Source organism: Pinus tabuliformis, chromosome 6 (genome assembly GCF_031772625.1).
Source record: "Pinus tabuliformis cultivar Carrire ecotype Pingquan chromosome 6, CPIR1, whole genome shotgun sequence".
Classification (NCBI taxonomy): domain Eukaryota; kingdom Viridiplantae; phylum Streptophyta; class Pinopsida; order Pinales; family Pinaceae; genus Pinus; species Pinus tabuliformis.
The window spans coordinates 944,957,477-944,979,080 of NC_142292.1; the positions used below are offsets into that span (position 1 = coordinate 944,957,477).

At 37.8% G+C, this 21,604-nt stretch overlaps 1 protein-coding gene across 3 annotated transcripts in view; it reads right to left on the bottom strand.

Moving 5' to 3' along the window:
- Positions 1–3,903: 3,903 nt before the first annotated feature.
- Positions 3,904–21,604, bottom strand: part of LOC149262051 (uncharacterized) — an 86,246-nt gene continuing 68,545 nt past the window's right edge. For all 3 annotated transcript variants that reach the window (XM_089423276.1, XM_089423285.1, XM_089423282.1), the window contains exon 4: positions 3,904–3,946. In XM_089423276.1, coding sequence (XP_089279402.1) covers positions 3,911–3,946 — 36 coding nt within the window. In that variant the 3' untranslated portion in view covers positions 3,904–3,910. The remainder of the gene's footprint in view (positions 3,947–21,604) is intronic.

Genomic DNA, 21,604 nt, shown 5'->3' on the forward strand with positions numbered 1-21,604 from the left:
ATTCTTAGGGTTCTTGGGACAATCTCTCTTGAAATGTCCATATTCATGACAACCATAGCATTGAACTTTGGACATATCCTTATTTCTATGGGACTTGTTGCCTTTGTTTTTGTGTTAAGATCCAAACTTTCCAAACTTCTTTCTCGATCTAGCTGCAAAAGCTTGAGAGTCTTCATTATTAGGTTGAGTATCGTTTTTAGCCTTCAGTCTTGATTCCTCTAGAACACATGAAGCCCATAATTCTTCAAAGGTCTTAGTTTCCTTTCTAGCATAGATGCCTCTTGCAAAACCATCCCAAGATGGAGATAAAGCATTGATTACAAAAGTGATCAATTTAGAGTCGTATTTGGTTTCGACAAGCCCTTGAAGTTGATCTTTGATTTTTGATATCTTCATAAAGTATGAAACCACATTCTCTTCTTTTGACATCCTTTTTCCATAGAGTTGATTCCTTAGAGATATCTTTTGACCGGTTATGTTGATGGAGTATAGCTTCACCAATGTTGCATAGACTTCCCTGGATGTAGACAAATTTGAAACAAAAGAAATGAGATGGAAAGCATTGATTACAAAAGTGATCAATTTAGAGTCGTATTTGGTTTCGACAAGCCCTTGAAGTTGATCTTTGATTTTTGATATCTTCATAAAGTATGAAACCACGTTCTCTTCTTTTGACATCCTTTTTCCATAGAGTTGATTCCTTAGAGATATCTTTTGACCAGTTATGTTGATGGAGTATAGCTTCACCAATGTTGCATAGACTTCCTTGGATGTAGACAAATTTGAAACAAAAGAAATGAGATGGTCTTTGATGGACTCAGAGAATCCTTTGAGCCCTAATCTCTCCCTTACTGTATTTGGCCACATCCTAAGCATTGTTTTTATCTAGTATTTATCTAGTATTGGAGCATTGCCTTCAACGAATTGCATGACTTCATTTTCTTTAAGGACTAGATCAATCCTCTTCTCCCAAGCTTTGAAGTTGGATGCTCAATCAAGCTTGTTGTCTGCCTTGCAAATAGATGCCATTTGATTGGGGGTATTAGACATATAGAATAGATTAGTACTCCCTCGAGAGAGAGAGAGAGAGAGCTCCTACAAAGGTGTCTTCAAGTATGCCAACAAGCTGTGATCTTCAAGCTTTCTTCCTTCCCCTTAGCTCTAATACCATGTTGAGAAACCAAGTGTAATGAAGTCTAACACCTAATTTCTCTTCTTGATAATTACTTGTGAATATTTTATGCCTTCTTATTACTTCTTATGTCTTCTTCATCAAGCAATTATACAAATGTTCAATCTTTCAGGAAAATGTAGAGATCACAAAGAGACAAGAGACACCAAAAAAATTAAGCTAGTAGCCAGGGCAAAACCCACAAAGGGGAAAACCCAACAATCCTTCTCTTATAGAATCAGATCAAAATGAGAGATATCCAATTCCAAGACCAAGACCAAGACCAAACTGCCACCAAGATACCAAGTCCAACCCTCCTCCAAGTCACCTCCAAAAGTCAAAGTCAACATTGGTCAAACTCATTCAAATCTGGTCAAACTTCTGAAATTTAGACCTGCAACAAGGGGTTGCAATTCGGCCTGTAACTACCTCAGAATTTTCGGCCTCTTCCACATAAAATTTGTCCTTCCACACGAGCGAGCTGGTACTAGTCAAAGATTCAGTCAATAGGGAATATTCTTCTAGTCTTTGACTTATCTTCTATCTCCTTTGATTCGGCTTCTTCTACTTCTTCGCTAGGTTCAGATGTACTTCTTGTTGTGTGATGTGAATGTGCTCCAAGTAGGTCGAACTGTCTCTTATATATAATTGTCTAGAAGGCTCAAATAGGTGTCACTCTAGAGGGCCAGGCCAACTTGTCCAAGGAGGGCCGACTTGGTCATCTTGTGTACTAATGACTCAAAATAAAATACAAATTTCTTTTTCTTACAAATGTCCAAATGGGACATGATTCAAATATTTTTTCTTTTGGCTCAAGAAATTATTTTTGACCCTTTTTGACTCTAAGCATGAAAAACATGCTTTGACAAAAATATAATAAATATGATAAATACATCAATGATGAATTTACAGTATGAAGACCGAACCTAGTTACAACTTCAACAAGGGGGAGAATGAAAACACATCACATCAATTGAGAGAGAGATTTTCTCAAGAGAGTGAGACAGAGAAACTCGAGACTAAAGAGATGAGAAAGGTGTGCAGTTAGGTGATTTTGGGAGAAGGAAGAGAAAGCCAAGTTTGTGGGGAGAGAGAGAGTCGAGATTTGGAGTGTTAAAAAATCTAACTAGTGTCAGTCTTCATAATGTAATTCAAATGTACCATTGACGTATTTATTATTCATTGAATATATTCATTATCATTAATTTTATTTAGTCAAAGCATGTTCTTCATGCTTATAGGGTTTATTGAGTCAAAAGAAAATTTATTATGAGTCAAAGAAATGTAATTGAGTCAAAGTCCCAGTTGGACTTCTTGTAAGAAAAAAAAAAAATTTTATTTGAGTCAAAAAGTCAAAATTGTCCTCCACAAGACCAAGTCACCCCTCTCTGGTCAAGTCAGCCTAAAGAGGTAACTATTCGATCTCTAGGACAACTATAAATACAAGACACTTCGACCTCATTCATCACTCACTCACGTCAATTTTTCTGCAAGAAAAAAAGAAAATCAGCAAAAGTCAAAGGAGAGAGAGAAGTCAAAGGAGAGAGAAAATTCAGTTTTCTAGCTTGTTTCTGTTCACACGTGCGAAGGTACTGGGGAAACTCTGTGAGATTACAGATCCAAACTGCAGGTCCGAAATTCTGTGATTTTACCAGATTTGGCAAGGTTTGACCAGCGTTGACTTTGATGGAGGAGACTTGAAGGAGGGCTGACTTGGGATCTTTGTGGCAGTCTTGGCCTTGGATATCTCACTTTGATCTGATTCTATAAGAAGAGGATTTTTGGGTTTTCCCCCATGTGGGGTTTTGCTCTTTGCTTAGAGCTTAATTTCTGGTGTTCTTTGTCTCTTTGTGATCTTTATGTTTTTAGTAATTGCTTGATGAAAAGAACATAATATCAATAAGAAGCCAACAAACATTCACAAGTAATTATCAAGTCAAGAGAAATCATCATTATATATAAGCATCTTGGTTTCTCAACATGGAGTAGCCCAAAATCTGTGAGGGACCGAGATTTTTCCAGCTAGGCTTGCACAAGGGAAAAAGAGAAACTAGCTCCAATGCACAAAGGGCCCTACAGAGCAGGAAAGAGGAGGCCAATTTGCAGATAGAGAAGACAAAGTTTTTCCAGGGCCAAGAATCTCCAGTGGGCTGAATTCTTCAGGGAGTTGAAAATCAGGTTCTATTATGTTGCGTTTTCTGTGTTTCTCTGAGGGTCAATTTCCCTGGTAAGGGAGCCCCAATTTTTCCTGAGTTAATTAAAATTGAAGGTAAATTTGTTGGGCAGAATACTCTGTTGTTTCTGTGGCTGATTTTCCATATTTATTTCCACCGTAAATTTTCTTTGTGAAATTAAAACTTAAAATGCCAATGTATTTATTTTCAGCAGTTTCAGAAAAAGATTTTACTAGGTGAAAAAAATTCTGAGTTTAAAATAATTGTTGAGAAAAATAAATCAGATCTGGTACTAAAAATTAACAAACCCTATATCAATGATGCTCATATTAGCATATTTTAGTTATAACATTCATAAGCAATTGCTTCCTTGAAAACAGCATTTTCCATTCGTGGTCATTTATCATCTACTTTCTTCTAATGCCAGCATGATTTTTATCTTCTTTGAAAATAAGGACAATAATGACGTTATAAGATATTTTTAGCTATCATTTGCAGTCCTAATGAACCATGAAAAACGATTAATAAGAAAGCCTTAAGATGTTGAAAATCAATATACCTTCAGCTATTTTTTGGATTGTCTCCGCAGAAAGTGGAAAGTCTGTTCAGAAATGTGATATACGAATTAGAGATAGAGGGAACAACACATGAAGCTAAATCACATACACAAATAAAGCTTACAAAACAGAAATAAATATTATGGCTAATGATTGTGAGGAGCATAACACAAAAACCAAAGTTAGTGCCACAATAAACGATGAAGCTAAATCACATACACAAAAATAAAGCTTACAAACCAGGAATAAATATTACGGATAATGATTGTGAGGAGCATAACACAAAAACCAAAGTTAGTGCCACAATAAATGATAGGTGACCCAGGTTTATTGTTATCAAGGCCAACTTTTCAATAATGTGTTGCATGTGGAATAATTCACATAGGGAAATGAATGGTCATAGGGAATTTGGATAGTCATAGGTTGTGAATTCATATTTATATGCATCCCTATGCAATGGTGAATTTCTTTGTACATTTAATAAAATATCCAATTTTCTCACTTCATAATGCTCTCTATTTATATGGCATAAGAGCAAGCACAGTGTTAATTTTTGAAGGATTTGTATCTCTCTTGTATTCCCTAATGTTTTCTGCAATATTTCCTGTTCATTTGATATTTTCCGGTGTCACACAAGGATGCATACCCTCAGCCTGGGAATGTGTTTCCTGCAGAAATGTCATACTGGGGATGTCAGATACATACCTAGTACATCCTATATGTACCTAATGTATTGCTTGAGTTAGGGGACCCTACAGGGTATGTATTCAACCCAAATTTTGTCACCCCCTACAATTGAGTACACCTTCAAGTACTTTGTCTATCGAGAGATTCATCAAAGTAACGCATTTTTGGGCAGGCTTTTTTTTCAATAAGGAAATTTTTAAAAAACGCATAAAATTTAATATTTTTCCTCTCATATCTACTGCAACCCACCACCCTTCCTACACACTATAAAACCTAAAAGAAACCCTAAATCAAAACCACAATTTTAAAAACCAGTCCGGTAGAACTGAAAATCAGTCAAAACCGGCCAGTTAGCTCCCTAAGATATCAAACCGACCCAATAAACCTGATTCATTGACTGGTCATATCCGATTGGGTACCAAACCGGCCGATTTGGTACCTAACTGATCTTGATCAGCCGATTTTGTAAAGAAGCAGCTGGTTAGGAAGCCAGATGGTTGGGCATGTTGATGGGGACCTGCAGGTGGTTTTTGGAGGTGGTTTTTGCAAACCAAGGCAGGTTCCCTCCTAAATTTTGCTCAGATTGCATAGCCCATACATTGAGAGATGCTATAACAGAGACAAATTCCACAATTTTAAGCAGTAAATGCATGCAACAATTAGCCCTAGAACAGCGAAAATCTCAGTTCGATGTATATGACAAAGTAAAACAAGAATAACATTAAAAGCATGTACTTACATGTAACAGAGTATATCCACCCATTCACAATTGACAAGAGAGAAGCAACAAGAGAAGATAGACCAATATCCACACATCAAAATTCATCCATAAAGCTCCAATTCATCCTCTAGAAAAAGTGCGAAAATCTCAAGAGAGAGAAATGATCCAAACCAAAGTGATGATGAGCAAATGAGCTCATCTCACTTGTATTTAATATTTATACAAAACTTGGGAGTTCGAATTAGCCTCCTTGGCCTACCTAAGCCCCAAAACTAAAATAATGTTCTAATAATTCAACTTTTGGTGACAAGCCCACCAAACTAGTTCATAAATGGAAAAGTAAGCCTCTCAAGAGGTCAAATAATAATCTATGCATGTCGTAGGGGCCTCTAAGAGGCCTAATGAGGTCCATGGGTGCCACAATGAAGAATAGGACCCTCAAAAGCAATGGACAAGGGGTTGGCCCCTTGTAATAACCTATGGTGCTCCAAATGACATGTGGGGGCACACAAGTATCCTCATGGGTCTCCAAACAAATCGAAGATGCCTGTAGATCACTTGCAAGGGCTAGGATGATGGTGTAGGTGATGCCACATCATCGTTAAGGTCCTAGATCATCTGCCAAGTGCATGGTGTAAGTTTGCGGCCAGCTGGGCATGATGGATCAGGTGCATCCTCCTCGTCCAATAAATGAACCACAAGCAATCTTTGAATGGTTGTGGGGATCCATAGTGTACAATCTGCTTGTTGTGCATTGAAGAAAGTGTAACTAGGTTCGGTCTTCATAAATATAATTTTGATCTTTGTACTTGTAAAAGAAAATAAATATTATTATTCCTTGTTGCATGGGTTTCATGAGCAAGAGGTTCATGTATTGCTCCCATTGAGAGCATTAGGTAGTCAAAGAGTCAAAGAAAATATTAAAGAGCTCTTCTTGAGCATTTACGAAATATATGAGTCAACCTAGTGTTTAGATCATCCCTCCAAGACAAGCACAATCCTCTCCTAGAAGGCAGCCAGAAAATAGATATAGAAGACAGTCATGTCGGCCTCAAAGTATGTACAAATGACATGTCGGCTCAATAAAAGAGACACATCAATTCACATTGACAGTCGACTTATTATGGAGGCATAACCACTATAAATACCTCGCTGAACTTCACAAAAGTACAGACAGAAATTCGGATTCCTCTGTAACTTCGGATGTACAGGAAGGTACAGTCTCGGTGATGATTACAATCAAGAAATCTCGGACTTCTCTACAACCTCGGATGGATACAGGAGCTGCAAGAATCTCGAATTAAGGCAGCAATTCAGGACCTCGGATGGAGAAGTATTATTGCGATTTCGGATAGGTAATACAGTGAGATACTCTCGGCATGATGGAAGGATCTCATAGTAACACATAGTCTCGGCATGATGGAAGGAACTCATAGTAACACACTATCTCGGTATACATTAAGGTGCAGTCACAATCTCGTTCTTGATGAAGATATAAAGGTCATGATCTCAATCATGATGAGACTCGTGATTTCAATGAATCTACATGCAGCTCTCCTATACATATGAAGATCTCATTGATGAAGACCTCGGTGATGAGGCAGCAGTGATGATGATCTCAGCATTGATGAAGAGGAGGATTGGTGTCTTGGTCTTGGAGTGGCCTAGTAGGTCAAGGGTCATGGTCTTGGTATTTGTCAATTGGAATCTCTATAAGAAGAATTTTATGTGGGTTTTCCTCTCCAAGAGGGAGAGCTTTTGGCCTTGGCAGGATGCCAACATCTTGTGTTCTTGTCTCTTTGTTTTGGTAGATATTTGATAAACTAACAAAGACACACTCTAATAATAATCAGTGTAGATTGGAATAAGAAGAAAAATTGAAAAGCACCTCACAAATAGTTATCATGCTAAGAAGAATCACATTAACTACATTTGCCCTAAATTCGTCAACATGGTTTCAGAGCTAAGGTGCTAAAGTCAAGGAAAGGGCAGCAAAAGGAGACACTTAAGGATCATGTTGAAAAAAGTGTAACTAGGTTTGGTCTTCATAATGACATGATCTTTGTATTTGATGTAATGAAAGGAAATAAATTATTTTTGTAATCTTGCTACATGGGTTTCATGAGCAAGAAGTGTCACTAGGTGAAAGACTTCTTCTTGATGTCTTCAAGATTTATTTAAATGTCAATGAGTCATGTCATGTGTATGGAAACTCTTCACGAGTTCATGTCAATATGTACAAGTCTTCAAAGTTGTCTAACAGCCCTCCAAGACCAAGATCAATGCCTCAAAAGAAGCCTTCCAAATTCTGCAAGCAAAGCAAGAAAGAAATGATCAATTCGGCTCAAAATAAATGAATTAAATGCATAAATAAGTCATGTCAGCTTGGAATAATAGTCACAATGTTCCTGGTTCACGTCAGCTCAAATAGAGTGCACAACCACTATAAATACCCTGTTGGGGTATCTGCAAAAAGACAGGGACAGAACTCGCATAAAGGAGGAGCCGCAGTAAAGGCATGTAGCCGCAGTAGGAGCCGCAGTCTTGAATGAGAGGGAGCCGCAGTCAAGAGTAAGGGTATTGCAATCATGAAGAGGAGCCGCAATGAGGGAGCAGCCGCAGTTAGGGCTTGACTGCACCTCGGATGGGGTTTAGGTGCAGTCAAGCCCTCGCATAAATGGAGCATAATGATTGACGCAGTAGTGATGAGAAGGCCGAATATCCTCAGCATCTCTATGAGCAAACAATCTTGGTATTACTGTGGTGAAATAACTTTGGTGGCAGTCCTAACATCATATGTTGATGGTTCTCCTGTAGTAACAGCAGTGTCAAAGCTCTAAGTGATGTTGCAGCCTCGGCCTAATGTGAACAGTGATCAAAAGTGACAAGAGTCACATTCTCGACCTAGCATACGGATCTGTCTATGTTATAGCAACATAATGATCTTGATGACCACTTCATGAATGAGGACACAGAATATGGATGAAGGTATACTCTCGGCATATCTGCAAGTGTTAGATCTCAATTGATATAAGTAGAAGGAATCTCGGATAGAGGCATACACTCTCAGTCATCATTGCAGTCTAGAATTGTCAAGGAACAATGACAAAATAAACAACAGTGATGAAGGTCATGGTGTTGCAGCAGTAATGATGAAGGGCACGGTGTTGCAACAGTGATGAAGATCCCAATGGTGATGATCTTTGTGATGCAACGAAGATAATGATCTCAGCAGTGATACGAAGAGGATTGATGTCTTGGTCTTGGAGAGGTAGAGTGTGTCAAGAGTCATGGTCTTGGTATTCGTCAATGGAATCTCTATAAGAAGAATTTAAGCATGGATTTTCCTCTCCAAGAGGGAGAGGTTTTGGCCCTGGAAGATAGCCAAACATTGGTGTTCTTGTCTCTTTTGTTTTGATAGCAGTTTGATGAAGTTAACAAACACATGCTAATAATGAAGTAAACAGCAAACTAAGATAAATTGTTTAAAGACTTCACAAATTGTTATCATGTTAAAAGAAGAATCAACTTAATATGCATGCCCTAGATGCTTCAACAGATCAGCTTCAAGAAGGGCATCAAAACAAGTTGAAGGAATTGAAAGATCAGTCTTGAACAAGCAGTATACAACAGCAAGACAATTCAAGATCAAGTAATCTCAATTAAAGTGAATTCCCAATGCTAGTGCTCAGAATTTGGATCACAGTCAAAAGAAGGAAAACACAATACCTCTCACAGTTTCAGTGCTAGCCCCAAATTGGGTGTCATTACAATATATGTCATACCACAAAGATCTCAATGACTTAAGTCTGAAGCAGTTTCGATGCTTGGTATTGAACAGTGCTCAAAGGCCTCAAAAATCTTTGTTCATGCTATTCAACTCAAGCAAGGTTCTACTCCAACAAGGAGCATTACAACAAGGTTACAAGGATATACAATCACATCATACATTATAGCAATATCACTTCAGAAGGAGAACACAATGCCACATCTCGGATGGGCATCATGACAGTGCTCTCAAAATTCTTGATTTCGATTTCATACCCTCACAGTCAAGGAATCAAGTAATCTCAACATATTATAAAAGCAGTAGTGCTTGGTGCTAAACAATGCAAGGAAGTCTCAAGAAAAGTCTTGGAACTCAATTGTACCAGGCAGCCCAAGCAAAGATCTCATTGAAGGAGATCATTCAAGAAAGCATCAAGGTGAAGATTTCATCTTCACGTGACAAGTAAGTATCTTTTCATTCTATAATCAAGTTTGGTTAAATGACTTCCAAGGACATCTATAAATTGGATGGAGAAGGAAGATAGACATAGTCCTCTAAGTAGCTGAAGTCATCAAAAGGTCTCCTCTGAATTTATGGAAAGGGATATTTATGAAAGATCCCCTCACATAGCAATATTGGAGACATCAAAGTGATGTAGATGATAAACTCATTCTCTTAAGGTGCAATGAAGAAGGTCACATGAAATCTGATCTACATGAAAGTAAAAGGTATCAAAGGATGTAGGATATCTTCATAAGGTCTCATATACAAAATCTAGGAAGGAAGATAGCAATCATCGATCTATAATGCACTTACAAGGTAACAAATATCAATGGGATAAGAAGGTTACCTCATTCAACAATTTATGGTCTCTATGCTAAATAGAGAAAGACAAGTTGATGGAAAAAGTATTGAAGGTTAAAGGACTAAAACATGTGCAGAAAGGAAAGGCAAGTTTGGTCCTCAAGCAAGACAAAATAAGTATAGATAAGATTCAATGCTATGGAAAGATTATGGAAAGAAGCTCATATCACCGGAAAGATGAAGGAAGTTGAAGAAAAGGGCCAAGGAAAGAGGGAGTAACAGATCTCTACTATGATCTAGATGGCATCCCTCACAAAAGGGTCCTATCATAAGCTCCTAAATCTTGTGTTATAGATATGACCATGCTAATAAGATGCATCATGGCATCGTGGAATCATTAGAAACAAGAGCTCATAACATCACCATGGGAATCATGAAGGACAAAATCCATGGCAAACAAACATGAAGGATCTGGCTCTTGAGAACTTCAGTAAACATTGAAGGAAAGTCATCCAGGACAAGGTTCATCATACATCAAGAAGGGAAACATCTCTCAGATGGGGATATACAAGATCCTCAAGATTCTCTGATGGAATCATCATCGAAGGGTTCACCAATCTAGAAAGGAAGAAAGTGTTTCATCAAGAACTCCAACTTGTGGAATTCATGAATGATGTTATGGTGACATAAGAGAAGAAGCAAATCAAGGGGTTGAAGACACTTCAATCAAGGAAGTTGTTGAAAGAAGCCTAGATGACCTAAAGGTAAAATAAGGTATGTGTGCTTGTGTTTAATATTATAATGTCATGTCACATGGTTGTAGGTAACATCGATCATTACTTCTATATTGAGAAGCATGATCAAAAGAAAAAGGATCTCCTCCTTTGAAAGGATGCAAGAAGGCATAAGACACACTAGATGAAATCAAGATAATATGTCCTCATGAAGTATGAGGTGGTTGACCACAATTAAGAAAATATGATTAAAAGCACCTGGGAATGAAATGTGTGGAGAAGGAAGAGATTGTGAGATATGCAACCCTGATGAAGACAATCAACATCCAAAAGACTAAAAAGACTTGACTAGGAAATCTCCCGGAAAGTTATGAAGACTGAGGAAAAAGATGAAGACTCTTGACAATGGATATCCTTGAGAGATGTGTCAACATGAATGCATAATGTTGATAACTACAAGAAGATGTCATGATGAAGAGCCATCTCGTAAGGTATGATTTGATTTAATATGTTCTGATTTCTTGAAAAATATCTGGATGAGTTCATGCAAGGCTACTCAAATAAGAGTTGTAAATACAAGTACAACTAGCATTTATGTGATGGGTAGAAGAAGCATGATGAAGAAGTATCCATATGACGAAGGTTCCAAATATGAAGAAGGCCACTTTCCATGAAGAAAGGAATGACATGACGAACAAAGGAGAAAAGTGATCGATGGTTGTTGCGCTACAAGGAAGAAGATCAACTGAATTTTATGACATCAAGAAGTGAAGTCGATCAGCAGATGAAGGACCCAAGAAGAAGAGTTTACTGATGTACAGATTCCAGAAGAGTCCGTAGCCAAGAGGGAGCTCTGACAAGTTCCTGATTAAAAGGAATGTTAAAATTGGCAACTAGGACCAAACTCCTTGTGGGTCTTCTTATTTATGGCAGCGGATATTTTTCTTAGATTCCTTTCGTAGAGAGGTGTAGGATTGATCTTTAGATCAATCCGATTCCAACGTGTATTCATGGAGATATGAATTTATTTGTGATATGGGACAATTCGTCAAGGTCGGCCAACAACCAAATTGCCCCCACTTGTGCTCAACGTTTTAGTATAAAAAGAGGTGGCTTGCTAGTCATATGGACACACTCTTCTTGTGATCTCTTCCTCTCCACTTGTTTTTGGGTTTTGGTGGGAAGAGAGATCCTAAAAATATACGCTGCCCTAAGAGGAGTTGCCCTAGATGCTGCCATGGGAAAGAAGGATCTACGCTACCCTAAAGAAGATGCCCTAGCTCCTAACGATGGCATGAAGATGAAGGCTTAAACGCAGTCATGAAGATAGGTTTCTAATGATGCCCTAATGAAGCTCTAACGTTGCCCTAATGAAGCCCTAGCGTTGCCCTAATGAAGAGCCTTAATATTGCCCTAGTAGAAAGACCTAGCCGCAGTCAAGTAGAAGGTTTATATGCCCAGCAAGTCGCAGTCCTAATGGAAGGACTATAATCTTGCCCTAGCCACAGAAAATGACAAGATCTGGCCATCTCTAGCAGTGTAAGATACGCTGCCTAAAAGGGTTCCTATTGTGCTATCTCAAAGTCTGCCCTAGCTGCAGTAAGGAAGTGTCGTATCTGGCAGCTATCCCAGCCCTAGACACAATTCCCTATTTCGCAATTAAGAGGGGCACCTTCACGCTGGTATAAAGGAGTTCAGACAAGATTAGACATGCAATTCAATGTACATACAAGATTGATTTATAAGCTGCAACATCCGCTAGTATGATTTCCAAACTAGGACAAAAGCACCCTCATTTATATGGTACAAAAACATTAATAAACATGCCCATGTCTTAAATGTGCCCTCCCGGTAGAAGTGAATGCTAGGGTAGAATGGCTTGTAATAATGTGTGTCACATCAATTATCTATGCTGTTTGTAGTTACATATGGACCATCTGGATGTCATCAAGGATCCGTGTCCTATAATGGTCACGCACATTGTTCTATTTCTGTTTACTGTAGGGTGTAACTTTCCATGAAGTCACCACAACCTCTCCCGAAATTACACTCCATTTTTCAAATATGTTTCTATAGCTATTTACCTGCTATTTGGAAAAAAATAAACTTCTTGACGGAAAAAACATGAGATTTGGAATAATTTAAGAACACCAATGCCTGAAAAAATCAGTCGCAAATGCCATGTATAAGATGAATGAAATATGTTGAAAGCTATGAAGATAAATGTCTTGTATTTAAGCAAAACTAATAATAATCTATTCCGTACAAAGACACTGTTGCTGCTTTCCCCAAAATAGAACTGAATCTCTAAGTTGATACCTTTCAAATAATTCATTTGTGCTAATCACTGAAGATACAGAGAAAGCAAATGCTGGTAATGGATTATAATAAATACTAGTAATTAATATGTCAAATAACTGGCGTGTATGCTGACTTTACCGTATAAAGAGTCCAGGAATGCTTTATAAACTTCTCCATTCAGCAAGTTTACTAGCCAGAAAATTGTTCTGAGAACCAACAACTAAGCAAAGTATCTTTCATTAATCACAAGCTAAAAGTCCCATTTTCCCATCAGTTGTCTAAACATATGCATTAAAATTTAAGAACACAACTAAAATGATCAAAAATATAAATTTATCCCCACAACCTGAGAAATTCCAAATTATGAGCTCATAAATCAGACACTAAAATAAGGAGAAAACACAAATAATGAGCTTTTCTTGATTAGATACAAATGACTATAAATCAATATTCATGTACAGAAACTTCTGTTTCTAGCACAACTCTTACAAAACCTCTTCAATCACAACCTTGGGCTTTTGGTTTTCCTGTCTATTAACATTCAAAGTATTCACTGCAATATTTCCAGAATCTCTTGCAGGAAGAGTATTCTTTTCAACTTCTACAAGAGCAGCCAGGGAAGTCCAAACTTCTTTCGGTTGTTCATTAGTCCAACACATCAGGAAGTAGACTTTCTTTAAAGCAAATTGAAGACTCTTCCGACCATCATTTCTTATTTCTTCTCTCCTAGCTTCGTGATTTGCTATCATCTGTTTACTAGCATGTTCCCTTTTCTTGGATCTTTCACCTTTGACCACCTTTGCAGCTGCCTCAAGTAGCCTGTACAAGTCCATAAGTGCGCATACAAGGGTTGCCCTACCTAGCCTTAGAAGAGCATGCACATCATCAAAAAGGCAAATCCCAAATCTCAATCCACCAGCATGTTTGAAGCTTGCGGAACATGATGTCTCTAAACACTTTGACAAAGCTTCACTAACAGTCTCTGGCAAAGCTACCTGACTTAATACTGCAGACAAACTTAAACAAACCATTGCTGCATCCAGGGGATCACTTTTCCAGTCTCCATTAAAGAACCGAAGAGTAAAGCAGTAACTGTATATCACGTCAACCATATGAACAGCCAGTAAGGGTGATGGATCCGATTTAGTCAATTGCCCTCTTAGCACTTGAAATTTCACCTCAGGCTGAAAAGGCAAATCTCAAAGCTACATCAAACCATTCAGCCTCGTAGCTAGCCCTACGAGGCAGGAGAAGGCTCTCTCCGGTCAAACTCGGTAGATCTTCAATTGATGAGATGACCAAATGGGTAACACTGATATTAGGCTAGTAAACTGATTAGAATGATTGATTTGGGGTTTTTAATTAAATAACGGGGTTTTTCTGGGCTGCATGGGCAAAATCACAGCTTCAAACAGAGAAATATAATGAACAACACAGGTTGACGACTGAGGCAATGTAGGCAAGGAATTTAGCATCAAATCTAGATTTTAAATGGGATGGCAAGAATGGTGAGGCGCTGACAAGGGCATAGCACTGAATCCTTGTCAAACAGAAGAAAACATTGAATTGAACAAACTTATAGGCAGAGCATATAATACTATGAATTCTACCTAAACACTTCATTTGCTCAATTAGAAATGATCATGAGGTGAATGAAACATAACAGTTTACATATGAGACAAAGGGAAAACTTATGCTAAATTAACATACCACATGAATCTCAGAAATCAGAGCTGTGAAATTTTCATTAAAAATCCCTCTGTCACTGACTGTACAATGGAGCTCAGTTCTCCTCCAGCACTCAGAATTTTTCTCCTCTCCTTCTCATGATTTTTTTAATACAATAAATAAACTATTTTAGAAAAAAGAACAGATCGACCCCCAAAAACAGGGGCGCTGTTTAAACTGACATTACAGAAATTATGAAAGGGCGTTTCAACTACTCTAAACAGGATACAACATTTCTCTAAATCTTATGATAATTGGCCAATTAAGAGATAAATCTGGAGCAAAAATCCCATGAAATCATGATTGAGGATCGAAATAGGCGAATTCGTTTCTTTTGAAATCTTTGGAGCGCTGATTAACTGAGGTTATAGATAAGAAAACGAATCTTATGCATCTGGTAACAGCTGTCTTTAGGTGGCTGAAGTGAAGGACCAGGTGTCAAGGACGTGAGCCAAATTTTCCCACGTTGCTCTAGCAGTTTAAGAGCCCGGATTAAAACTATGCGATCAATGCCAGCTATCAAACAACGCCTATCCCAAGTATGACCACGTTCCTCTGCTTCAGCGAATATTTCTCCATACATTCACATGTATCTTCAACCAACAGAGTTTTGTTTGACTTGCACATTTGATTTCATCCAGCAATGGAACTCAACGTTCACAGCATTTGATTTTATTTCAAATAGCAATCTCTTCACTTCGATTAGTGTTTTGGTTCATTAGCACAGAGATGGAAATTCTCGCCAAGGATTTGACCACACCTTGGTCACGATTTATTTGTGGGCATATACACTCCCAACACTCAACCCAGAAATTCAACTCAACATTGAATCTACAATAATGCTCAACGCATAGCAATATTGGTCCACGCCATTACAACAAAGCAGGTCTGATTCATACACATGTCAATTCAATCTTTGGCCCTGTAGGCTCAATTAATCACATTCCTCACTTATTGATAGTCTCAAAAACTGATACAGCACCTCCCTCTGAAACAAATATATTCACTGCGTACTTATGTCTATAACCAGATCTTTTCCACAGATAAGATTCTGATTTTGTGCTTCTGTGACAGATTTTGGAAAACCTTTTACTGATCCAGAATCAATTGAACGGGAAACCTGCACATGCTAATTGTACGCCTGTAGGTTGATTCTGAAAGTATTGAGGTCGAAACCCAAGGTCATTCACCGTGCTCAACATAGGATAGGCTTCTCCATAGTTGAAATTATCAACTGGTTCATCCACTCCAATTAATTGTCCATTTCCTTGCAAGAAAAACCATATTTTCGTTCAAAACATAAAAAGACAAAGTCAAAGTGATTTATGCACTTAAGTATTTTCACTGAGGTTATAGAACACCTAATGTTGATTCTCTGTGATGATAGAATCTGGCATAAAAAGATGCAGCAGATTTAGCGTACTTGCAGCAGTTAATCCATCTTCAAAAGACGGGAATCTGCTGAATCTCATTACTGATTTTGAGTCAATATGTGAACGAAAAGCCACTGCTGATACATGCTGCTTGGAAAGACCTTCAGTTAATCATTCCACGGATTTTGATATGAGCCTGTATGTCTGGAAATCATAGGCTTTTTGCTACTCATGATCAATTGCTGGGTGTAATTTAATGGCTCAAACATTCATAGCTAACGAAAGTAACTTTGGACAACCAAGGCCAGAAACACACAATACAACCATATTGTGCACTACGTTCAAAGGAATCACTGAAGCTCCGCACTGTAATCTGAAGAAATGGCACGGGACCATTTTGCTACCAAAAATAGGGATTTCCTCCTCAAGTAAACACTCCAACATAGCCATGATATATTAATATTTTTCTTTTGATATCAAATCTGTATGATGCAAAACTATTATATCTGCCCGTCTCAATGCAATCAAATGTTCCCTCAATGGCCCACGTGGTATCAACCTTCTATTGCCCCAACGGGTTATACAATTTACCATTACAATCTCCATGTTCCTGAACAAGCTCCAATGGTAATAAAGAGACTAGCAGTCATCATGTTGGGCTATTCAGTCAGCTTATTCATTGCTCCATTATGTTTGCTGCAGTCTAAACACGTCATTTTTTAAAGTTGAACAGTAGACTATTTCTCTTCTGTCGATTCTGAGAGCGATTAGACCTGAGCTCACTGGAACTCCAATATGTTTGAAATGGAAAGAATGTGCCCTTCATACATCGCAAGGGCTCCAATCACTAAAGAAAAATGCAATGTAAATACTAAATGAAGAATCCAGAATGGCGGTTTAAAGGAACATCACAGCAGCCTTTGGATCCTTTCATGCTTTAGCTTATTCTTTCGATCCACAGTTACAAGCAAGCTCCACTTGACCTGTAATATTTTAGCTCCAAGCTTCTCAGTTCTTCAACATGTCTCATCCGCCCTTCAAAAACTGTTTCTTCGACAACACTTTGACCATTGCACATAGTCAATAATGTCATCAACTGAGGCTGCAAATCAGTAAGAAACCCAGGGTATGGAAGTGCTGTCATATCCACGCCTCTCAGGAACTCAGATGGAAAAATCCGTAAGCCATCAGGCCCTCTGAGTTGGATTCTGCATCCAATGTATTTTGAGCTTGCTTATCAGTGATGTTAAATGCTTTGGGACAACAGGGGACATTGAAATTGATGAGCGAGTCATAGCAGCAGCAATAAAAATGTACCAGCTTCTATGCGATCAGGTATAATAGTGAAATTGGCACCATGAAGCTTCTTCAAGCCCTTAATAACTAGAGTGCTTGTTCCTGAATTACATTTGAAAGTATTGTCTTTCCATCTTTCCGGAAATTTATCTGACACCATATGATGAAGTCGTTGATAGTAAACTGGACCAATGAATATTTCACAAGTAAGCTCTGTAGGTGCCACTGTAGAGAACCTCTGTGCCATGATAGTTGAAACCATATGAAGATAAAACTTGACCAAATTCATCAACAGTAGAGTTTGCTGTATGCTTTGTTTTCTTTGTGATTTTACAGAGGTAGGAGCTCGAAGTCGCTGCCATTTGAAGAGCTAAAGAACAAACTACATAAAAAAGCAACATATTAATGATTTCTTCTTCAAAACAGGGTTTTGAAGAAGAATCAATCTCTGACATGAGACAGAGTCTAACATGCCTTGCTGAAGATAAGGGATTCTCCGGACCAGCTGGTATATCACTCAGGTCATTCTCACCCAAATTTGCAACTCCTGGACTAAGAACCCTTGACATTCGATCATTTGATATGTCCAGTGACTGAATAAGTTGACATCCTTGATTGGAAAGTGAGATTGTATGTGCAGAAGGCTTCAACCACCATGGTTCCCAAGGTCTTACCATGTGACTTATTTTACCTGATGCTACAGCCCGCAAGAAATATTTTCTTTCATTGGCTGATAAGTCATCCAATGACATATCATCTCCTGAAGACAACACATAAGCATTCTGACCAATTAGACATGCAATTCAATGTACAGACAAGATTGATTTATAAGCTGCAACATCCGCTAGTATGATTTCCAAACTAGGACAAAAGCACCCTCATTTATATGGTACAAAAACATTAATAAACATGCCCATGTCTTAAATGTGCCCTCCCGGTAGAAGTGAATGCTAGGGTAGAATGGCTTGTAATAATGTGTGTCACATCAATTATCTATGGTGTTTGTAGTTACATATGGACCATCTGGATGTCATCAAGGATCCGTGTCCTATAATGGTCACGCACATTGTGCTATTTCTGTTTACTGTAGGGTGTAACTTTCCATGAAGTCACCACAACCTCTCCCGAAATTACACTCCATTTTTCAAATATGTTTCTATAGCTATTTACCTGCTATTTGGAAAAAAATAAACTTCTTGACGGAAAAAACATGAGATTTGGAATAATTTAAGAACACCAATGCCTGAAAAAATCAGTCGCAAATGCCATGTATAAGATGAATGAAATATGTTGAAAGCTATGAAGATAAATGTCTTGTATTTAAGCAAAACTAATAATAATCTATTCCGTACAAAGACACTGTTGCTGCTTTCCCCAAAATAGAACTGAATCTCTAAGTTGATACCTTTCAAATAATTCATTTGTGCTAATCACTGAAGATACAGAGAAAGCAAATGCTGGTAATGGATTATAATAAATACTAGTAATTAATATGTCAAATAACTGGCGTGTATGCTGACTTTACCGTATAAAGAGTCCAGGAATGCTTTATAAACTTCTCCATTCAGCAAGTTTACTAGCCAGAAAAATTGTTCTGAGAACCAACAACTAAGCAAAGTATCTTTCATTAATCACAAGCTAAAAGTCCCATTTTCCCATCAGTTGTCTAAACATATGCATTAAAATTTAAGAACACAACTAAAATGATCAAAAATATAAATTTATCCCCAAAACTGAGAAATTCCAAATTATGAGCTCATAAATCAGACACTAAAATAAGGAGAAAACACAAATAATGAGCTTTTCTTGATTAGATACAAATGACTATAAATCAATATTCATGTACAGAAACTTCTGTTTCTAGCACAACTCTTACAAAACCTCTTCAATCACAACCTTGGGCTTTTGGTTTTCCTGTCTATTAACATTCAAAGTATTCACTGCAATATTTCCAGAATCTCTTGCAGGAAGAGTATTCTTTTCAACTTCTACAAGAGCAGCCAGGGAAGTCCAAACTTCTTTCGGTTGTTCATTAGTCCAACACATCAGGAAGTAGACTTTCTTTAAAGCAAATTGAAGACTCTTCCGACCATCATTTCTTATTTCTTCTCTCCTAGCTTCGTGGTTTGCTATCATCTGTTTACTAGCATGTTCCCTTTTCTTGGATCTTTCACCTTTGACCACCTTTGCAGCTGCCTCAAGTAGCTTGTACAAGTCCATAAGTGCGCATACAAGGGTTGCCCTACCTAGCCTTAGAAGAGCATGCACATCATCAAAAAGGCAAATCCCAAATCTCAATCCACCAGCATGTTTGAAGCTTGCGGAACATGATGTCTCTAAACACTTTGACAAAGCTTCACTAACAGTCTCTGGCAAAGCTACCTGACTTAATACTGCAGACAAACTTAAACAAACCATTGTTGCATCCAGGGGATCACTTTTCCAGTCTCCATTAAAGAACCGGAGAGTAAAGCAGTAATTGTATATCACATCAACCATATGAACAGCCAGTAAGGGTGATGGATCCGATTTAGTCAATTGCCCTACTGAAGATAAGGGATTCTCCGGACCAGCTGGTATATCACTCAGGTCATTCTCACCCAAATTTGCAACTCCTGGACTAAGAACCCTTGACATTCGATCATTTGATATGTCCAGTGACTGAATAAGTTGACATCCTTGACTGGAAAGTGAGATTGTATGTGCAGAAGGCTTCAACCACCATGGTTCCCAAGGTCTTACCATGTGACTTATTTTACCTGATGCTACAGCCCGCAAGAAATATTTTCTTTCATTGGCTGATAAGTCATCCAATGACATATCATCTCCTGAAGACAACACATAAGCATTCTGACCAATTAGACATGCAATTCAATGTACAGACAAGATTGATTTATAAGCTGCAACATCCGCTAGTATGATTTCCAAACTAGGACAAAAGCACCCTCATTTATATGGTACAAAAACATTAATAAACATGCCCATGTCTTAAATGTGCCCTCCCGGTAGAAGTGAATGCTAGGGTAGAATGGCTTGTAATAATGTGTGTCACATCAATTATCTATGGTGTTTGTAGTTACATATGGACCATCTGGATGTCATCAAGGATCCGTGTCCTATAATGGTCACGCACATTGTGCTATTTCTGTTTACTGTAGGGTGTAACTTTCCATGAAGTCACCACAACCTCTCCCGAAATTACACTCCATTTTTCAAATATGTTTCTATAGCTATTTACCTGCTATTTGGAAAAAAATAAACTTCTTGACGGAAAAAACATGAGATTTGGAATAATTTAAGAACACCAATGCCTGAAAAAATCAGTCGCAAATGCCATGTATAAGATGAATGAAATATGTTGAAAGCTATGAAGATAAATGTCTTGTATTTAAGCAAAACTAATAATAATCTATTCCGTACAAAGACACTGTTGCTGCTTTCCCCAAAATAGAACTGAATCTCTAAGTTGATACCTTTCAAATAATTCATTTGTGCTAATCACTGAAGATACAGAGAAAGCAAATGCTGGTAATGGATTATAATAAATACTAGTAATTAATATGTCAAATAACTGGCGTGTATGCTGACTTTACCGTATAAAGAGTCCAGGAATGCTTTATAAACTTCTCCATTCAGCAAGTTTACTAGCCAGAAAAATTGTTCTGAGAACCAACAACTAAGCAAAGTATCTTTCATTAATCACAAGCTAAAAGTCCCATTTTCCCATCAGTTGTCTAAACATATGCATTAAAATTTAAGAACACAACTAAAATGATCAAAAATATAAATTTATCCCCAAAACCTGAGAAATTCCAAATTATGAGCTCATAAATCAGACACTAAAATAAGGAGAAAACACAAATAATGAGCTTTTCTTGATTAGATACAAATGACTATAAATCAATATTCATGTACAGAAACTTCTGTTTCTAGCACAACTCTTACAAAACCTCTTCAATCACAACCTTGGGCTTTTGGTTTTCCTGTCTATTAACATTCAAAGTATTCACTGCAATATTTCCAGAATCTCTTGCAGGAAGAGTATTCTTTTCAACTTCTACAAGAGCAGCCAGGGAAGTCCAAACTTCTTTCGGTTGTTCATTAGTCCAACACATCAGGAAGTAGACTTTCTTTAAAGCAAATTGAAGACTCTTCCGACCATCATTTCTTATTTCTTCTCTCCTAGCTTCGTGGTTTGCTATCATCTGTTTACTAGCATGTTCCCTTTTCTTGGATCTTTCACCTTTGACCACCTTTCCAGCTGCCTCAAGTAGCTTGTACAAGTCCAT